The 20,339-nt window shown below is 48.6% G+C and overlaps 3 protein-coding genes across 3 annotated transcripts; 1 reads left to right on the top strand and 2 right to left on the bottom strand.

Annotated features, from left to right (window-relative positions):
• Positions 1–974: 974 nt before the first annotated feature.
• On the bottom strand, positions 975–2,961 carry EDB82DRAFT_470563 (uncharacterized protein; the record flags this gene model as incomplete). Its single annotated transcript, XM_025731352.1, has 3 exons — positions 975–2,173; positions 2,223–2,511; positions 2,563–2,961. The coding sequence occupies 3 exons, from the start codon at positions 2,959–2,961 to the stop codon at positions 975–977; spliced, it is 1,887 nt and encodes a 628-aa protein (XP_025590386.1).
• A 12,084-nt stretch (positions 2,962–15,045) lies between these two features.
• On the top strand, positions 15,046–16,291 carry EDB82DRAFT_485056 (uncharacterized protein). The gene is made up of 2 exons (XM_025731355.2): positions 15,046–15,067; positions 15,141–16,291. Exon 2 carries the CDS (start codon positions 15,390–15,392, stop codon positions 16,053–16,055), a length of 666 nt encoding a protein of 221 aa, XP_025590388.1. The 5' UTR covers positions 15,046–15,067; positions 15,141–15,389; the 3' UTR covers positions 16,056–16,291.
• A 1-nt stretch (position 16,292) lies between these two features.
• On the bottom strand, positions 16,293–20,203 carry EDB82DRAFT_440171 (uncharacterized protein). The gene is made up of 2 exons (XM_025731356.2): positions 19,994–20,203; positions 16,293–19,932 (listed from the first exon to the last, which is right to left on the bottom strand). Exon 2 carries the CDS (start codon positions 19,913–19,915, stop codon positions 16,424–16,426), a length of 3,492 nt encoding a protein of 1,163 aa, XP_025590389.2. The 5' UTR covers positions 19,916–19,932; positions 19,994–20,203; the 3' UTR covers positions 16,293–16,423.
• Between the last annotated feature and the right edge of the window lie 136 nt (positions 20,204–20,339).

The raw sequence follows: 20,339 nt of genomic DNA, 5'->3' as shown, positions 1-20,339 counted from the left end.
TAACAATAATCTTATTCACTACCGATCGACATACCCTACAACTGAACCGTAAACTCAACAGCAAGCACCAAAGGCACCAAAAGCTAATGTGACATGATGCAGTTGTAATGATGTTCTTTATAAAGTTTATAAAGATTATGGTGCCACGTTGTTGGTCTACAAACTGACCATTACATTTACTAAATAAAAACTCCATCAACTTATAATCCTCATGAATAAACTTTCCACAACCTACACAGACCTAAGCAAAACAATAACACAAATTTAGACGCCCTAGGAGGTAATAGCAAGAAGTCTCCAACGGAGGCAGGGCATAGAAAATAAACTGATAGTGAGTTTCAAGTGACATAATTAGGTTGAGTCATTTTGTCTCACGATTAACATAGTTTGTGTTTTCTGACGCCGATAATACTCTGGCTTTACTCAATTGAGCAGAAAAGTTGACCTCCCAAGTCTTATAGAACAAAAATAAGCAGCCTAAGAAGCCTAGTCTAAGTAGCATAAGCTGACCTACTAATTTCGTCCCTTATACGTCTCGCGGCCAATTTTCTGATACCCTGAGGGCAGAACCTTGCTGTATTTTTGCTCTATTCTAGTAGTCATAACTGACATTTCGCTGCATCTGTCTATATACAGTCGGTGTCGATGCAGTCATTCATCGCTAACCCATCGTGTGTGGCTCCATAGCGTCCATCGTAGAAAGGAAGCCTAAGTAACTCCGAGCCATGCGCACCATAGTCCTGTCCGGGAGACTGTTGAACCCTGGCCTATTTCTTTCCGTTCCAAACGCCTGTACCATGCGTGCCTTGAGATGCATATCCGACGCTAAAAATGAAATAAGAAAAAATCCAACACCATAAAAACAATTCCGAGAAAACATGCGGATAAAAACCTTGGATGTGTTCCTAGAGATAAGGCTCACGTCGAACGCGAGGGTAAGAACCATAGTTGACCGAAGGATAACCCCGCCATTCCTAAGACGGGTAATGTCCCTGAAGGGCCTGATGTTGAGGGTGAACGCGGTTGTAAACGACAAAGTCAGGCACGATACCAGTTCGGAGATCGTTCCGTCGCCCGATGGGCTGATAGTGCATCTGGGTTGGAGGAACAGGTACAGAAAGATGGTATTGCTCCAACGATGCTGAGGGTGGAGGGTGCAAGAGCGTGTTCACGTGGCGTACAGGCTTGTACGGGCTGGGTCTCTGCTGTAGATAGACGCTCGGCGAGTTGGAGATCGGAGTATGCGTCATAGGAGTATGAATAACCGATGACTGGCCGTACGCCTCTGCCAAGGGTGACGAGTTGAATGGCCCCAAACGGCCAGGGCTGAGCTGTTTGCTGGGGGTACTGTAATTTGCAGGCGCCTGAGCAGGGAAACTGGTTTGCGCCATCGTGACACCCGTCGTCGCGGGAAGCGATTGCTTCGGCACCATGGCCGCTGGGACTGAAGAGTAGACTGTCGACATAGCGCGCATACCAGTTTGCAGCGGAGGAAGCGAGACGTGACTAGGCTGAGTTACCTGCTGCACAGGTGGAGGATACCCATTGACCGCAATGTTGTCGAAGGGCATTAACGTAGGTTGGGTCTGAGGTTGTCCAGTCAGGACAGTGGGGTGAGGAGCAGGCAGCCTGGCCGGCTCAACAATGCCGTTTGATCGCGGGACTTGGGCCATAACGGGAGCCGGACCTCGTTGAGGAGGAGCAAGTCGTTTGGCGGGGTGTTCCATGATATCTCCCTCGGGACTTCGCTTCCGTGACACAGGAGGGAACTGAAGATTGGGCTTGGTAGAGAGTGGAGAAATTGTGTTAGTTTGGTACGCGGTCCAGTTTTGCGAGTGACTCGACGTAGGTGAGTAGTTCGCTGTGATAGCCGGAGTAGGGGGCAGGCTGACGGCGGGTTGCATAGCACCTGTTGGTGAAGCGACAGGCGAGTGGCTCGTGTTGTTTGCTGGCGTGGGAATGTGAACCGGCGACGCTGGCAATCGCACAGCTCGCTCGTAGTACTCGTGGAAGCAGGCCAGCTTGTCTAACCAGTCATCCCACTGCTCCTTCGTCGCCACCAAGTTGTATCGCATGTTAGACAGAAACTCCACTTCCATGACATGAATCTCCTGCACATTGAAGCATGACACCTCGGCCCAAGTCTTGTTCGTGTAGGTGTTATCATCCAAGACTGTAGTACGGTCAGTTGATTGTCTAGTGTGTGAATGCTTTTCACTTACATTTGTTCCCGAGCATCAGTGCTACTGTTAGCAATCTATACTCGCTGCCAGCACGACCCTTGATTTGAGGTGTCGACATCTTCAGTCGGTAGATAAATAGTAGAGCCAGCAAGATGACATTCTGGGTCACTTGTGTCGTGGAGAGAACGCTGTACACCCACTTCCGAAATTGCTCAAGGGGTTTGGCGAGTGGTGGTAAACGCTGAACGAGGGCGTTGGAGCCCACTGCACGAACCGATCCTGCCTGCTTCAGCTCGTCAATCGACTCAAACCAGAACAAGCAAGTCATCTAGAGAACATTAGTTGCCTGACAATTTCCATCTTCAGAGTATGTACGCACTTGAGCAGCGAAATCGGCAAGATTTCCGCCTGCAGGGCTTATGCACTTGGGAATTACAAGGCTGTGGTAGACTAGCGACTCGGTGTCATTTTTGGTCGCGGTAGATGTTGAAGGTGTTGAAGGTCGGACAGGCTGTCCGACGACCTGAACATGTGACGCTGTCGAGATCGATCCATTTCGGTGTTGAGGAATTTGAGTGGGATGTAGTTCATGTGTCGCTTGTTCCTGCTGGTAATAATGGTTGTATGTTGTCTGTGGTTGATGCTGTTGCTCGGGTTGTTTCACAGGGTATCGGTAGTACTGGGACTTTTCGTTCATGGTAGCTGGAGCTCGAGCAGTGTAGTTGTGAATGGCATGACTTTCCCACGAAGCCGGTGGTGGTTGAAAGACAGCGCTCATATCGTTGGTAGGGATAGTCCCAGATCCGTCTCCCCGAATGAGTGTTTTGCTAAATCGAAAAGAAAAGGAAAGAAAAAAAGACAATTCCCGACTGCGCTGCGCAGCGCAACTGTGAAGCCTCACTGTAAAAGCTCCAGAGGATGCAGGCAACAGAGGCAAGCCAGTGGGTAGCAGCTCCTAAGTCTTAGGGTAGAAAAATAAGTGATATAAGAACTGTGGTCTAATGAGCATAAAGTGCCCTTGGCTTTGTCTCTTATGCTTCCAACGGTCAATTTTTCTTATACACTGAGGGCAAGCTGGGCTAGAAAAGAAAGCTATAGCGGGTAAAGGGCAACTCTGATCTGTTGCACAAGTGAAATAGCAATACGATGTACCCCGCTAGAGCAAGCTTGCGTGAATGGGATTTCGGGAGGTTCGTTTGTTTTTGTAGGCGCAACAATTGTTCAATAGGCCTCGACCACCAGTGCCATTATCGATGTGTATTGTATTCGCAGTAGACCGGCTGCAAGCGAAGGTATTCGTAGAGTGCCGTTTCGTCCCCCCTAGTAACGGGCCGGGTGTTCAATGAGGATTGGGCGAGGAGGAGAGGTATTCGCAGCTAGGCGTAAATTCGTCGAGGCTGGAGGAGGTGGTGGTTGAGGATGTATGTATCTTTTAAGAGTGGAGGCTTGAGCAGGAGAGAAAGGTAGGTGGAGGAATAAGGAAAGAAAGAGTCAAAAGAAGCAACAACAGATGGGTTCAGTCACTCAGTCCATGGCTGGTGGTTGTGTGTGCATGTACAAAGTCCTTTACTTTCATTCACTTGGACTTGGTAGTGTCGTTGTTCGTCAAGTGTGGTTCTCTCCTAGACGCAGCATAGCATAGCGTTGCGTAGCGTACCTAGCGTAGGGAGTAAGGGTAAGGGGAGGAGTAGGAGTAGGGGTGTCCGTCGGGTCTAGTCCCACAAATAGCCCTGCTCATAAGTTCTCCAATGTACTAAGGTAGGTACTTGATCTTAAGGCTTGAGCGTCTCCTGCCTACAAGTACTCACCTACTGTGCCCTGGCAGACAGCCTGGATCGGACTTTCAAGGGCTGGGCTGCCTTTAATGGATACATCCATGGTAGACAGTCTCTTTCACTCACGCACTCGCTCTCAGTCTCAGACAAGACATTGCACAAGCACACCCGCCCGGCCGTCCCTGTGGTACTAGCCGAACATGTATCGCGATACCTGCTTTCTCCAAGACAATTCCATACAAAGCTTGGTACCACCGGCATGACAATTCTCAGCCCATCATGTCGCCAGCCTTTGCTAGACCTGCTCTTACTGACTAGACCAGGGCCATCGTGGCGCTCTCCAGCTGACACCTCACCCAGCGACGACCCCGGTTTCCGTGAGGTGAGGTGAGGTGCTTTGCCTTTCTCTGCCCTGTGTTAGTTGCTATTATTATGATTACCGTACACCCCCAACCAGGCCAGGATTTAATTGCTATGGCTCACCCCCTCTCACTTGCCGCTAAAACTCTCAAGTTTCCTCCACTCATCCCCAAGCAAGCTTCAATGGGGGCCAGGCCCGCTAGACAGCGGAGTCTTGGGTGCTGGAACTTACCATTCACCCACTACAACTTAAGCCCCCCAGGTAACTTTATGGAGCATCAAATGCGTTCAAAGTCGCCCCTGGAACGCCCTAGGGGTCGCCCGGTCGCTGCCGTGCTCGACGCCGGGCTGTGAGCGGGCTTGACGGGGCTCATGGGACCGAGGGCGGCGGAACTTGTGAAGGGATCCCTAGACTACGAGCGGGTAGATATTGAATTCATGGTGAGACGGAGATATGAAGGTGGATGGAAAACGAAATGATGGCAGTTAGCTCTGTTCAGGCGCAACATCAACGCAGGCGGCTGATGAGCGATCTGTCCCTGAGACTACATCCGAGTTCGACTTGCACACCCTTATGCACAATTGGATTCCTTCCAAGCCATCCACGAAGCTGGGGTTTGTATGAAAGATCCCTGGAGGTGTCGTTCGGTACAGTGTAAGAGGAGGTTTTCACAAACACAATCATTGTGGAGTACCGATCATTAATGAAACTTGATTGGGCATGTCGGTTCAGGATTGGCACAGAACTTCCCATTCATCGGCTGTGGACGGATACAGTAAGTTACAGTGCTGCGATTATTTGTCTGATTAAAGCATAAAGCCTTGAAGCTGTCAAACTCGAACTGAATTCAACACAGCCTATCTCTATCCGCCGTGTCGCATGCTCGCTTGTTGTCCAATAAGTCGTGGTGGTGGTGTGCTGGAACCTTCAATTACTTACCATGCCCGAATAAGCGGCGTAATTCTACCTTGGATGTAAGTATGCCTCTCATGAGGCATCCATCACCCATGAGTCCGAATCCATGAGGAGCCATGAGCCATAATGCGGCGCTTACTCCACTGTCGTTCCTTGCTAGGAACGTGCAAGCGTAAGTGTAAGTATCGGCCGCGTGTAAGAAATCACCAGGTCGTTTCTTCTGCCCTGTCTACTGTCGATACTGTCTTTGCTTTGCATCCTTGTGTTATGCCGTGCAGCCTATGCTATGCCTGCTCTTGATTCTGGCTGGCTCCGAGCGGCCTGGGCCTTGTTCCTGATAGATTGAGGCGGCAACTGTTGTTTCGCTACCAGACATAACCACCTCTGACTGTGTTTAGGACAGTAATGACGAGAGAAGCACCAGAACCTCTGGTATGAAAATCTACCGGGAAAAACAAGGCCCCAGCTTTAAACAGCAATGAATGGAAGAATGAATAAATATGTGACTGAATCAAGCAAAGCTGTCACGTCCCCCCACACGTACCAACAAGCCGCCCACTCCCCTCAAGAGGATATCAGACAACTTGAGATCTAAATTAGAGGCTCATAAAATAAAGAAGCAAATATGGGGCGTTTGAAAGAGTGAGCTGACTGAATTATATCGTTTCTTGTACTATCAGTAGTCAATATTTCTGCCACCCCAGCTACCCTCCAACCGGAAGCAAGACCCATTCGTTGGGAGGCGCTGTAAATCCGTGCCGCTCGTCGAACTACTAGGTACTAAGGCATGTATGTATTCACGGCTAAACCGACTCTGAGATCAACTTTGTCACCCACCATGCAAGGACCATATTTTCAATATCCTTCCCTTTTTGTATCATTTTTGAGCCCTCATGACAATCTTTTGAGACAAGGCAATGGACATGATGCCATGTTGGCGAATGAACTTGTTAATAGTGTAGTGTAGTGTAGTACTGGATCTACCTACACGCACGTAGCTAATAGAGCTCACTGGGAGCCAGCGTCTCTTCGGCCCACTTATTAGCTCTTCCGGATCCTTGGCTCCATAGCGCCGAGTCGTAATTCCTTTTTCACCGTGCCTGCCCACCAGATCTGGATTCTTTCCAAGTGGAACAAGGGCGCTCAATTCGCCTTATCGACAATTGAAGAAAATAGCACGTACGTAGTCTGAAAGCCACCGTCTGGCCCCATTCGATAACCTGGCACTGAACGGTGGGAATCCCTGCCGCTACGGGCATCTCCCCTCGCCCTGAGGTGCAACGCCATGGTACCAGTACGGAGCCCAGGCCGTCGTCACACTTTCAACAAAGAGGCTAGAAGCGATGATCCAAAACTTAACCGGGGCGACCCAGGGCCTGGCCAGTTGACGACAGCAAATCTGTATCTCGCAACCACGACTTGTGTCAGCCAGCCCAAGACAATACCGGTACGTCCGCGCCAAGTACAGTAGTCGAGCCTCAAGTCGTAGCACCAGTAATTAAACACATGCTCCAAGACGGGTTGGTTGCCATATGACAAAGCCCTTGTCGGCTTGGTGGAAGTAAATGTAATGATGTTTGTTGATTTCGCCGAGACCATAAGTACCCGGACTCTCTGTCTGTGAGGGAGGGAAAAGTCTTTAACACTCGTGATAGGTAAGAGGCTTGCTACCGTTGAAAAGCAAGTTAGTTCGTCAGTCGAGCACGAAACCTGTCACTGCATTCCGTTGGCTGTAACCTTGCTTAGCCAAAAACATCAGGCGTGCCCAACAAGCACCAAAGAGACATTACAGGCTAGAAGAACAAATACGGCTTGTCTATTGTAATTTCGTATGGAGGCCAAGAAAGAAAGACATTCTACGCATACCACGGTAGCCAACCAGCCTGGTTAATCTCTACGTACGGGGGTACTTGCATCTGAGAGTTTTGCCATGAGCGAAAACTGTCGAGCCGTTAGCAGTCTTGCAGCTTTCACCGATCAGAGAATGCCATGTTGATCGATGTAGCACGTAAGCGTCGTCTCGAGGCATTTATTAGCAATGCTATAATGGCGTTCAATAATTACATCGTATCCTTCAACTCAGGCACCGATCTAGCGAATGAGTTTAGATGCAAGCAAGCAGCAAGTGCAGCGCTTTCTCGTACAGAAGGAACTTTCCATGCACTCACCGCCACTGAGAGCCCCAGTATATGATAAGGGAATAGATTGTTTGTCTCGTCTTGTCTCGTCTCTTTTCTTTGGCTTCTACATACATACCTAACTAGTATAGACCCAAACAACATCTCCGGCCACTCGGGCAACTTGCACAATGCATAAAGTCTAACCAGGCTGGCTGGCTGGCCTGTGATCAGAAGTCATTGGCGAGATCGAATGCGTACGCATTTAGGCTTGGTACAGAAAGTTGGTTGTCTCCCGTGCCTGTCTCTTGTGGTCGTCTCGTATGTACAGCCCAAAACCATGCCGCCGCAGCCTGCTTCTCTCGTATGTGCGTGGGCGTAAAACTCGCAAAAAGGATGGGGAAGTGGGTGCATTGATGACCACTTGAGTGCGGGTATTCAATCTCGAAAACGTGAACGAATTTGTACGGTAAAGTCAGCCAGCCAACCACAACAAGTTGCTCTCGGCAAGGAACTCAACATAACCTAACCTAACCTGACTTAACCTTGGAGGTGACTGACCCTTGCTTTCCAATTTTCTCGCTTTGGCTTTGGCGCTCAGCAGGAACTCAAACGCAGGGGTGATTGGTTATTTGTTTAAAGGAGTGAATTGATCCATGTGGATGCAATGTAATGGATACATACATCATGAGACAGAAAAGCACAGGCAGGGTTAAAGACACTTGCTGCCTCTGTCACATTTGCAGCTGAAAGCGCAGTGCCACAGGAAAGGAAAGAGAAAAGAGAGAATGTCGCAAGTTCCTTCCTTCATGTACGGCAATAATAACCCCAGTCCGATTGCCTTTATTGCACCCTGCCTACCTAGGTAGGCAGGTAAGCTCCGAGGCGCAATACAAAATCCTGGGAGTCTAACGAAAATAGAATCGTGTAGTGTACAATTACTGACGATTAATGCCCAAGTAATTATGGTTTCCACAACTTATATTGTAGTGTATATAAAAAGTGAATCCGGTATTGAGGTCCCCCTCCCCCCATTCGATCAGTTTCGTGATTCATCAATCACATATATCCAAAGTTTGGGTCTTTTCCTTGAACTACGGGGCCAAAGGGAAGAAAGGTGAACATGGGACCGCTGAGCCAAGCAACTAGAGAAGGTAGCAAGGGGACCAGTGGTCAGAATTGGTCGATCCTACCCCTCGAGTTCTGTAACAACATTTGATGCATCACTCACTGTCCGCATGTACGGATGGATACCTTTGGCAGTTCGATTTGCTGGTAGTCGGTGTAAGAATAACGTTGATAGTTGCTAAATTATGGCCTGCGTCAGCCCTTCAGAGATCGACATACAATACATTTATGTGTGACCGATCGATGGAAAGCGGACGGTGCTGCTACCTTCCCTGGAAAAGCCTGAAATCCCCTGGCTGCGCAGGTATAGAAACTGGAAGGAACGGAACTCACTCATCTCATCTGGATTGAGATCGTTGTCATTGGTCAAAACATTTGTAATTGCAGTTCTCAACACGGACATGGCAGGAAACATCAAATCCAAGACACTGGCACTTTCCCACTTGTGTCGTTGGTTCCCTTCTAACCACCCCTGGGCCCAGCAACAGTTGCAGTCTACTCCGTAGTCCGTACTAAACCTGGACATTCCATCTTGTATTGAACCCCCAGTCTGTTTGCCCATCACTCATTTTTTCTCTTCTTTTCACTTTCGAATCAATACCCCGAACCAGTGACCCACTATGACAGGGAAGTATCTCATGTCCACTTGTGAACATTACAAATGCTCTCGAGATGATAGTCTCAACATCGTCATTTCTAACCTCATACTTGCATCAACTCTCGCGGTGTGAAGCATTTTGGTTGTCACATGTACAAGGAATCTTTCAGCCAACTTCACCACATCAAAGGAATAAGACCGAATCATGAGAGAGCCTCCTGGTTCAATGCTGCATGTAGAGGCCAATCACATGCGACGGCCATATCAACTTTGGAAAGCTTGCAAAGCGCTGGTGGCAAACCCAGTACATAGACGCATACATGCAGTGGGGTTTCGGGCAGTGTCTGACTTGGGTTTGGTCCGTTTTGCTTTGTTACGGTGCATTTGCTTTGCTTGCTTCGCCTGTGCCTGTACTCCAGAAGATGAAAGATAGACAAGGGCGCTCGCTCCCTAGTGTCTATGCCGGGCTTGGCTGAATTGCTGCTCCATCCTCCCGCTGCTTCCGCCATGGTTGTCGCTGACCGGAGGCCTTGACGACATGTTTGGTTCCCCGGCCTTGTTGAGCAGCTTTTCGTGTTGGAGGGGTGGGGTTGACGACATGCCATTCTAACTAAACCCCAACTGCAACCAAAGTTGAGCCAGCATCCTCCGGATACACATTCTGATATACGCCAAAGCCTCATGTGCTCTGCCATCAGCAATGCAGTCGACAAGGTGAATGATGTGGATGCTGAAGGCTTCACCACGCGGTCCTTCTGTTGAGTCGCACAGGATAACCTCGTCACAACAATCGATTATGCTCTGAGACAGGAAACCCAAAGGGCTATTGCTAACTGATTACAACACTTGTCTGTGTGTCGCCCAATCGTTGACTGATCTGATTGTTGGCTGCTGGAGATTTTCAAAGCCTCCACGTACGTCCTACTAGCCTTTGATTGAGCTTGATCAACATCTGCTTGGCTTGGTTTATCCATTCTCGCACAGCCGCATATTCACTGTCAAAGTCAAACACCGGATTGAGGCGCCGTCATCAAACGATATTAGCGACCTGGGAACTATTCAAGGACTGTTACCGCTCCTCAGAACTAGACGTTGGTGGTCCAGGTGCCATCCTGGCTCGTCCACCACCGAAAACCTTGCAACCCGAATTTGAAATGAACCACCACGCTTTGTGACACCTCAAGCTTTATTGCAGCAAGAAATGTTCCAAACCATATCACTTCATTAGGCATGTAATCCTTCGGCCCATGGCTACAATATTCGCCCCAAATATGCATCCACACGTCTGCGGCATTCAATCACACCGTTGTTAAGATACGGCAATTCTACTTGCCGGGCACTCATGAAATGATGACACCCGCAGGTCGCACCCGCAGTACTTACTTGGTGGCTCGTCAGTACACGAACGAGGCCCAGTTTTGAGCGTTCTACGTTGCCTCCCAATGCCCCAGTATCCTGGTCTAATTGTCTGCTTTGAAGGTCACTTATCCAATGTACAATACAGGTCGTTTCATGGTGCACCAACCGGCTGGTAGCGTCGAGCTCATGTCGAGCTTTAATTGGTTCGTTGTCTCCTCCTTAGGTTTACTGGTACAGCTTCACGGCCCCAAGGTGTGATGTTGTGCTTAATTCGGCCGCCATCAAAACCAACGGTTGGGCCTCAGATGAGAGTCGCCGATAGACGCTTTTGACCTGGCTGGTCTAGTTCCCTTCTCTTTCTGCACCCCGACCCATCGGTGATGGCCAAATATCGATGAATGATGATGATGCGCCGGCTGGTCGATCGAAACCTACCGAGGCAGATTGCGGCTGTTTGAGATGGAGACGCACATTCTCTCCTAACAGTCGAGGCTTTGATCAATACTGAATACCGGTCTGGAGGTTTGCCTGTATCAAAGTAGGTAGCATAACACGGAAGAGGGAGGACCATCATAGCTCCTAAAGAAGTATAAAAACTACATTGACCAGCCATGGCGCTTTGCCTATCGACAAATGGCTCAAACGCAACAAAGTTTTCTCCCAACTTATTCAGCCAAATAACGAGGCCAGATCAAAGCCATCATCATGTCCCGCGATGCGAGGTTTATGTTGGACGAGGAGAGACAGGTCTGATCCACTTGATAGTTGGTCTTGAGTGCAGTCCACTTGCTCAATCAGGGCCGGTAGCCATATCATTCCAAGTCCACACCCCTCGACATACGTGATACTGATTCAAGAGGAATTTGTGATGCAGGGATGTCCAGACCTAGATGAAATCCCACGCTTACATACAGCCCCATCAAAGTCCTGTACGGGCTGTAAGTTGTGCAGTCCTGCGTGACCGAGATAAGATGTCCAGGGTGATTCATCCCCTATCTGCTCCAGTGGCTTCTGATGTGTCCTTTGACTCATTTAGAAGATTGGGATGAATGGACAACTCTACTGTACGTAACCATCCTGCATATTGCTGGATACCAAAAGCACAACGGCATTTTCTCAATATTATATGGGTTCAGAGTTCCGGACCCACGGCATATCAACCTTTAGACGAAACCTCAATCTCAGATTGTCGTTTAAATGTTTACACTACATGACGGATTCGAAGAAGACTGCCTGAAACTTTTATCGGAAGACTCAACAGAAGAATTTCGACTGTACAATCTTGGCGGCGGCCATCGCCTTTTCCAATATCACATGGTCATCTCCCCAAAAAAGTGAACAGGTTCTATCACACTGGAACAACATGGAAACATGCAGTGGTTCAGCCTGGTGGTAGAATATCATGCATGTTACCACAGGGTAGGCAGCTTAGTTGTCAGTAGACCAATCGGATGGTCTTGAGACTGAGAAAACTTGTCATGATGCTTCTACCCTCAGCACGATTTTGTCCTTTGAGTTTCAAGTCCATGCTCTTCCAAAGGAGGGAATAAATAAGTGGCGATCAACGAAACCACAACAGCCCATGTCAATCACACATGTAGTCATCATCAAGGTTGAACAAGGGCGATGAAAGCCATGATAATCCCTCCAGCCCCTCTTCATAACCTAATTGATAAAGATTGGTGAACTCTTAGAGTTAAACGCAGTTGGTGTCTTGGCAGGCGGACTTGAAATAAAAGGCAAACTCAACCAAGGAGAAGGGGAGAAAATGAAAATGGCAAGACCATAAAGGAGTCTGCAACCAAGGGGGCCCATGCAAGCACTTAACGCGCGGCACGACCAACCGGCGTCAGACGGGGAGACTGACGCCATGATCCGAGGCCCAATGCCTAACTACATGTGCTGTATGTAGTACATATGTACATACCTCCCTTTTCTATCGCTGATCTGATCACCTTTCGGTTTACGCCCCCATTTGAACCATGTTTGGACGGCGTCAGCATTCATCTCGTTATAGATATCCTTTGCTTTTGATTTGTTCTGTTTGTGGGGCTCGTACTGCACCCACACTCAGTAGGTAGCCATGTCTCATACCAAGCTGAGCTGAGATCAGGCTTAGGCTCAGGCTAAGCCAAGTCTGTTACGGAAGCAGGATTGCCTTTGTTGTCTCGTGTGCGCGTTTCTAAAACAACAGGTGCATGCAACGCACGACTCGCTATATCGGAACGTGCTTATTTCAAGATGACCATCTCAATCTCATCACCACTTGAACCCTATCATTGGAAAGATTGCCGCTTGTTGCACAGGGCTCCTAATCGGTCTCGTGCCGGATGAGTGCATGACCATGTCTAAGAACTCACAACACCAAGCCGGACATCTTCAACTTGACCCTTTTTGCTTTTGGCAACCATGCCAACCAACCGTTACCTTGTGCATCTGTCTCGGCCTTTCCTGGCTCTGACCGGTTTGTTGGCTTAGCCAAGTGGCTTGCGGAGAGATGGCTGTGTTGAAGCTTTGACAGCTTTTGACTTGAACAGACGCCAACTTGCAAACGTCGGCGTTAAGACGGAGCGGCATTTGGATATTCATGGCCATGGTACTTCTGATCAATGCTTTTCAGTCCAGATCAGATGCCATCCTCGTCTGGCCGATAGACCCAGATGGCTCCTGTCATGCCCTCGACCCACTCGTATAACTTCGATAACAACCAGTGTCTCAAAACTTGGTTGCAGAAGCATGCCGATAGAAAGAAATATCGCCAATCACCCCAACCTCGAGGTGGCAGAAAGTAGGAGGTGCCTATTGTCGACAGCCCGTAGAGTACAGAGCACCAATACACCCTTCAGGAGATAGTTAAGGTCAATGGCGAACTGGAACTCCATCGTTTGGTACTCTACCTGCAAGGGTATGCGAAAGAAAACACGAACGACTTCGACATGATGGTACCAAGACTATACGAGCAATTTTAATACGTATTAAGCTGAGCCGCTCAAGCCTAACTACGGCGAGATATCTTCTAGGGCAGTAAGGTCAGAGAAACTACAAGGGCTTATTCTACTAACATTTCTGACTGTCAATGGATATATGACTGAGCGATGCTGACCACTAGGTAGTAACAAAATCAGGGCAAAGGGAGCTCCTTGGATGGTTGATATGGAGAAGGCACTTGAGATATACCAAGAAAGATGTTCGCAACTCGAGTGGGAATACGACATGGTGTAGACGATGGAGAATAGCAACAGACAGAGTCAATCATCCTCTTCCTAGCTTTCCATACTCGACACATCTGAGGAGGCATATATTCCCCCAATACCTACACGTACCCAGATAATCTTGCCTGATTATTTAAAGTCTGATACCTAGTCATTGAACATATGTATCTCGAAGGATGAGCATTAAGATATCTCTCTAATGAGTTGCCGATACAACTACCATACCAACCGTTGTGTACCATTACCTATGCAGCAAAAACGCATAGACCTGGATGCACATGAGTTCTGAACGAGTGTAACTGAAGAGTAAATGTATAGACATCTATCAGTGCTACAAGGTTCAACGCCATTGCTGCAGCTAAGTGAACTCAAGTGAATCAGGACGCAGGGCAATCTGAACCGGCAAGCTAGACAATTTATTTCTTGCGATATATCAGAGATGGAAGCTAGGCAATTCATGGTTTGATGATCTGTAGGAACCCGTAGCGCGTGTTACATGTCCGCCTTATAACAGCCTCACATCGACAACTAATCTACTTGATATGCACTCTCCAAGACAATTGCTTCAAGTAAGAGTGAAGTATTGTATTTATTACTTACTGCAAACTCATCAATCTGCATATTACCGCCCTGCCAGCTACTGTGCCCATCATCCCCGTCCCTGTACTTGTGTCCCTACCCCCCAATCGCATCATCTTGGGGCCAGCAAATCATAAGATTGGACGAATGTCACATATGAGCATATATCCATACAGTTTCACGTTCCTCTCGGGTCTTCGGCATGGCACTCCAATTGAGTGGGAACTTGGCGTGTGACGTCTGCGAACTTTGATACATGGCAAGGGTTTTGTGTCTAGGTTTTTACAAGGGTTTTCTTTTTCTTTGCATTGATTTTGAGGCTATACAGAGATGGGGAACAGGCCTCTTGTTTCGATTTAGCCGTATGATGAGTCTTTCTCTCCCTGTTGGATTAGGAGGAGATGGGATCCGAAAGGGCCGGCGCAGAGCCTACATACGTATTCTGTTTTGATGGGACTTGATTCGGCTCCCCGTATTATCCCCGCATGAGTTAGTTGTTCCCAAGTTAGCAACTCTCTGAGATCGACGTGAGTTGTCCAAGCCACTGACCTACTACCTACCAATACGTCCAGAAACCGCTCACCTTTCCCAGTATATTTACTCCTACCAATACTCCCTTCTAACACCATTCTTAGTGAGTTTGAATTTGACTCTCAACACCAAATCTTCATCATCGTGATATCTCCGCCGTGTTCCCGCTTACTTCTACGTCATAGCCTAACCACGTCTCTTTCAACAAGGAGATCCCTGTCAGAGCACTGCACTGAGAGTGAACCAGGCCTTTGTGGAAGAAGAAAGACCAATGAATTAGTTTCTTGTTTAACTGCTATTGGACACCCCCTTACTTCTGGTTAGTCACTCGAGATGCTCGTTACGAAGAGGAACCACTCTAGTTAAGTAAAAGCTGACTGACCCTCATTTTTCCTTTACAGTGCTGGTCCTTGTTCAAACAAATATTTTTCTTCCTGCCCTCAGATTGCCCAAGACCTGAAGACGAAACCTAATCGGGCATTAATAAAAAACGGAAGAATTGGGCCACGAGCCCACGACTTATATCCCATATAACTGAACCTGCACGAACCGTGAGACAAGAAAGTCACAACTGCATTTCTATTCGATACACTAGTGTCCAATCCTAGTAAAGTGAGTCTTGGCTTCCAAGATGCAGCGCTCTGGCTCGTTCGAGCGACGCAGCTCTGTTAATCAGAGACCATCGCCAAGCCCTTCACCAATCCCCACGCCATCATCCAGAACCCGAACACCCTCACCTTCTCGTGGACGACCTCAATCATTCCGAAGTAGTAACAAACCCTCTTCTTCACGACCAATTTCACGCTCGAGATCTCGAGGAAGGTCTTCTTCACGATCAAGTTCGCGCTCACCTTCTCGTCGCAAGAAGCGCAGCGACGATCATGACTACAATGGTCTTTTCAAAACCACGGCTGGTCTGTTGGCGGGGATCGGCGTTGCGACCGTCATAGCCCACAAGGTCTGGCCAAAGGGCGTTCTTCATGGTGATCATGAAGATTGGGAGCATCCTCCCCCCAAGCATAGCCGGAAACAGCATCGACATCGCTCTCCTGGAAACGCTGAGCGTGTGTACGAGCGCACCACTAAACGACACGGCGACGTTGTTCATCACGAAGAGATCAGCCGTAGACGGCTTCAGAACTGTGAGAGAATGCCGCAAGAGCATGTGAGGGTGCGGCATCATGCTGAACGGCTGCCATATGCTCCTGATGATTATTATGTTCATGAGCAGCCTTTCTATCCTGCTGAGCGCAGAAGAACTGTTGCTCAACCTGCTCCTTATCCTCCCGAGTGGTGATATACACCAGTGGTGATGAGACGATACTAGGTGTTGGTACTGATATGATTTATGTAGATGTCGAATGGGAGATGGACTGATTTATCTTGTTTTTATGATGACGAATTGCATTGATATTTGGGCGGATTGGCAACTTGCTATATTTTACCTGCTGCTTCAGAGACACCCGCGCGACTAGAAGCACATACACAGACAAACACACAAGCTGTTCTTTAATATATATGTTTTGTTATGAGTGTTTACTCGTTGGTTCTATGCTATCCACTGTGTCCGAACTCCGGTTGAAATCCGCAATTACTGTCCTATGTGCATGTCCATCATGTGAATCTTCAAGGCAAATACGCATTCCGTATATACTGCATAATCCTTTATACCTCGCTTACTACTGGCGACGATGGGGTAGTGCTGGGTGAATCCCCTGTCATCTCCTTTGGTGTTACGCTCTCTACAGCCTCCCTCCAGCCCTCACCAGCGGTACGTCTTACAAAGACTGTGTTGAGGGTATCTGCAAAGTACCTCTCGCGGCGAACCGTTCTCCTTTCGCCCCCTTCCATAGCTGAGTAGGCACTGCGTGTAGTGCGCATTCTCTTCCGCGTGCCGCCTTCGCTTAGGAGATTACTCAACTTGAGTCGCTCTTGCACCAGAGTGCTGTCAAACTCCACGATCCCGCGGACCCATGGCGCCACGTCCAAAACGATGAGGTTTGTGGTCCGGTCAAACACAGACGGGTCAAGATAACTAGTGTATACTGTCTTTTCGTTTACAGCAATGGGATCGAATGCATAAGCAAGGCTCATGCGGTTTAGAGGTGGGGTCTGAGGCTCAAACGAGTGTTCAAGAGATTGTATGCCACGCTTCTCCGTTAACGGTTTGAGAAGAGGACCAGTTGCCGTGTCGGTTCTGAGTGAAGTGTTGAGAAGTGTTTGCCTTGCCAGTGATTTGAGAGCTAGGGACAGGTCGACACTTAGCGAGGAATGCAAGATTTTGGGGTCCGCCTCGAGAAGTCGGCGGCCAAGGATGAAATCGTCTCGCATCTTGGCTGGCATTTCAGGCAGCCCTGAATCTATGATTTCCTGGAGATCGATGCCTAATGTGCCGCTTGATAACAAATCTGCATCGCCCATAGAAGAGTAGAACTTATCCGTGACCTCCAGGACCTCGAGCCTCTTGTTTTGCTCCAAGGCGTTATGCGACATACCATCTGCCCATGACTGCAGATTTAACGTGTTGCCCCAGTCGCCCATGTCTAGCATCCAAGAGTACCACGACTGCTTCATGACTTCTTCCTCAGACTTCATTGGATCAGGGCAGGTGGCTATCAGATCACGGCCGAACCAGCCCAAACCCTCGCAATATGTTCCTTCGCTCAACACTCGTACCACATCTCCGTTCTCATCCAGGTCAGACCCTTTGGGCCACCGCAGGTAGAACCAATCGGATCCTCCCTTACGATCCCCAACCCCAATCTGACACCAGTAGTTGAGCTCCGTTAGCGCAGCCCTGAGATCGTTTCTGCGAGACTTGTACAATGCTTCCACAGCTGTGCGTTGTAGTATGTGGCCTTCATTAGCTGCTATGAGAAGGCAAAGGTCGACGGCAAGATCAATAGGCGGAGGCGAGAAACGGAAGATGCCATGAAGATTGAGGGTCTGGAGCGGCACCATCTTTTCGTCGTTGCAAGTCATGATGAACGGCCGTTTTGATTGTGCCATCATTCCTATTAGTGTTGCCCAAAATTGCTTGTCTTCGTCGTATAGAATATCCACCTCTTCCAATAGAATCAGTGACTGTTTCTGACTCTTGGTTGAGCTGGCTTTCGTCGCCTCGGTCGGCTTTTCGTCCATGGGCTTCTTGGGTGGCGACCGGGGAGTTGTCTTCTTCTGGAAAAAGCTTGTCATCATGCCCTGTTTTCCAGCCTTCAAGTCGCGAGCCACCTCATCCTCTTCTGTGGCTCCAGAAGCGCTCTGCGTCTGATGTTGCTGAACGAGATGATTGCGCGTCATATCGCCAACCTTCTCGAGAATATCTTTGCCGCTTCGTCTACTTCCCGGGTGAATTTCAAAGATTTCAAATCCTAGTTCTTTGGCTATGGCGACGACAGTCGCTGTCTTTCCACTGCCATGAGGACCACTGATGACCACGGCATTCATCAGTCGTTCTTGGTCCTTGGTACTCTTTGTTACGTCGCCATTTCGAACGACTGTTTTTTTCAGCAATCCAGGGCCAGCAGGTGCCCAATCAGCCTCATTTTCAGAAATCTCTTCCATTTCGTTTGCTTCCTCTTCGCTACTGACAATGAAGTCACTTAGCTCATCCTGCTTTCTCTTCTTTTTTGGTGCTGCTTTTGGCTTCGCCTTCTTCTTCGTTGTGGGGTTACCCTGTCCAGTCGAAATCACTGAGTCAACTTTGAGTGCCTGCAGCCAATCTCTGAGTAGAAGAGCTTCCTTTCCGCTCTGCAAGATCTCTGGTGCTGTGGCAGGAGCGTATTTGTGCGTCCAGGCTAGTGGTTCGCATGTCGATTTGTCATAAGCTGAGAGATTTGTCTCAAGTGACTGATATAGGCGATTGATTGCGGGATGTGTAGTGTTTGAATGATCGGTGGTATTGTCAACAAGCTGGTCATCGTCTTGACTGGCAGTTGATTTTAGTGTTCGTAATTCTGAACGAATGCGTTTCTGGAGCTTTCGGCCACTTTCAAAGTGTGGGGAAGGTTTACGCAACTCCTCAGGGGCTGGTTCAAAATGGTCGTCGTTCTTGGGAAGAGAATCCTGAATAGCAGCAAAATCCACAGTGGCGCAGAACCGTTCCAGCACAGATTCTTCAGGAGTTATCGTTATAGCAGAACCTTTGGATTTTTTATTTGTGCGCGCCTCAGATAAAGGTGTTGTTAGATCAAGTTGAACGTCAAATCCACGGACGTGGGCCATCCCCTTGGCAGGCCATAGAGGCTGCATAGCACCAGGGACTTTCGTTGCACCTGTCCTGACTCCAAACCGTGGCGCCTGTTTGTTCACTGCGAACGGATTCCTGGCCTTTTTTGGAGACATCGGAGTGGACATGAAGACAGTGTGGCGCGACAGAGAAGGAGAGCGTTTGTCGACAGCACTCTCTTCAACCTTCACGACCTGCTTTGTTTTTCCTGTAAAAAGCGGATGCGTAGCTTTGGAACTTGAAGCATTCTGCGTTGTAGAACTCTCCTTCGTTTTCCTTCCTCGTTTCTTAGGCGGGGTTGGAGGAATTATGATCTTTCCATCCATGATCTCAGAGATCTTATCGCCCAGCTCCTTTCGACTGGCATCATCGTGTCCGTATTTCATGCACACAATGCGCGAGGGAGCATAATTTGGTCTAGTTCTTGGTGGGGACCTTAGTGTACCAGTTCTAAGGTTCAATTTGAGCATCTTTCCTGTGTTCACATTGGTATCGGTATTCGAGAGGCTCGGAGGATGAGCGATAGTCGAGGTTGAATTATCTTGGGGTTTGGCGGGGACGCCATTAATTGAGGGTGTTGTAGTATCGGTAATAGTAGTCCCAACAGGCTTAATTCCAAGGCTCTGCTCGATTGTCGCGTTGCCTGAAGTTGCGAGCCCTTCGCTCTGGCGCGCTCGCCGTTGTTTCTTGGGCCCAGATACATCCTGTGGCAGAGTTGTCTCGGTCTTTCGTCGTTTCTTGCCGTTCTGTACTTCCGTTCCGGTTTCAACGTCATTGTGAGGAGGTTCGTTGCTTGCAGTCTTCGCAGATGAAATGGAGGGAACGACTATTTCGGAGGCAGGGCCTTTGGTAAAGAAGGGGTGAACTTTCTTAACCTCTGGTTCCCTAGTGGCTTCTTGGGCCATCCTTTCGACTAAGATGGATCCCATAGATGCGCAAAAGATTGCTGGAGTATGCGTGTAAGGATAAAATGGTAACGGTTATAGGAAGTATAAGGGCTTATGTACCTTAAGTTTAAAGTCAAACCACCATTTCACAAATGCAATTCTAAAAACACGAAAAGAATAGAACGAAGAGGTGGCAGGGATCTAAAGGGATGAAAATGAATGAATTCCAATATGCTCTGTCTTGGTGAAGAGGAACCGAAGGCGTTGCCCGTGGATATTTGGATGTTAAAGAGGTTGGCCAAGGGTCGCTGAGCAGTTCGCGTTTAAAGTGGTCACCACTGAACGCGTCGATTAACGCGCTAAAGCACCTACTGTACGTGCCTCCCGTTGCCCTGGCTCAAGGTCCATCTTGTAGGTACATCAGGGATCATTTTCTGGTGGGTGGGTCCCTGTCGAAGGTCGCCCC

This window comes from Fusarium venenatum (assembly GCF_020744135.1).
Source record: "Fusarium venenatum strain MPI-CAGE-CH-0201 chromosome Unknown EDB82scaffold_1, whole genome shotgun sequence".
In the NCBI taxonomy this organism is placed as follows: domain Eukaryota; kingdom Fungi; phylum Ascomycota; class Sordariomycetes; order Hypocreales; family Nectriaceae; genus Fusarium; species Fusarium venenatum.
The sequence above is the reverse complement of the archived record's forward strand: the minus strand, read 5'-3'. Positions and strand labels throughout refer to the sequence as shown.

What these genes read in the sequence shown, in the direction of transcription:
- EDB82DRAFT_485056 (XM_025731355.2), top strand. Translation starts at nt 15,390, where the DNA reads ATGCAGCGCTCTGGCTCGTTCGAGCGACGCAGCTCTGTTAATCAGAGA.
- EDB82DRAFT_440171 (XM_025731356.2), bottom strand. Translation starts at nt 19,915, where the DNA reads ATGGGATCCATCTTAGTCGAAAGGATGGCCCAAGAAGCCACTAGGGAA.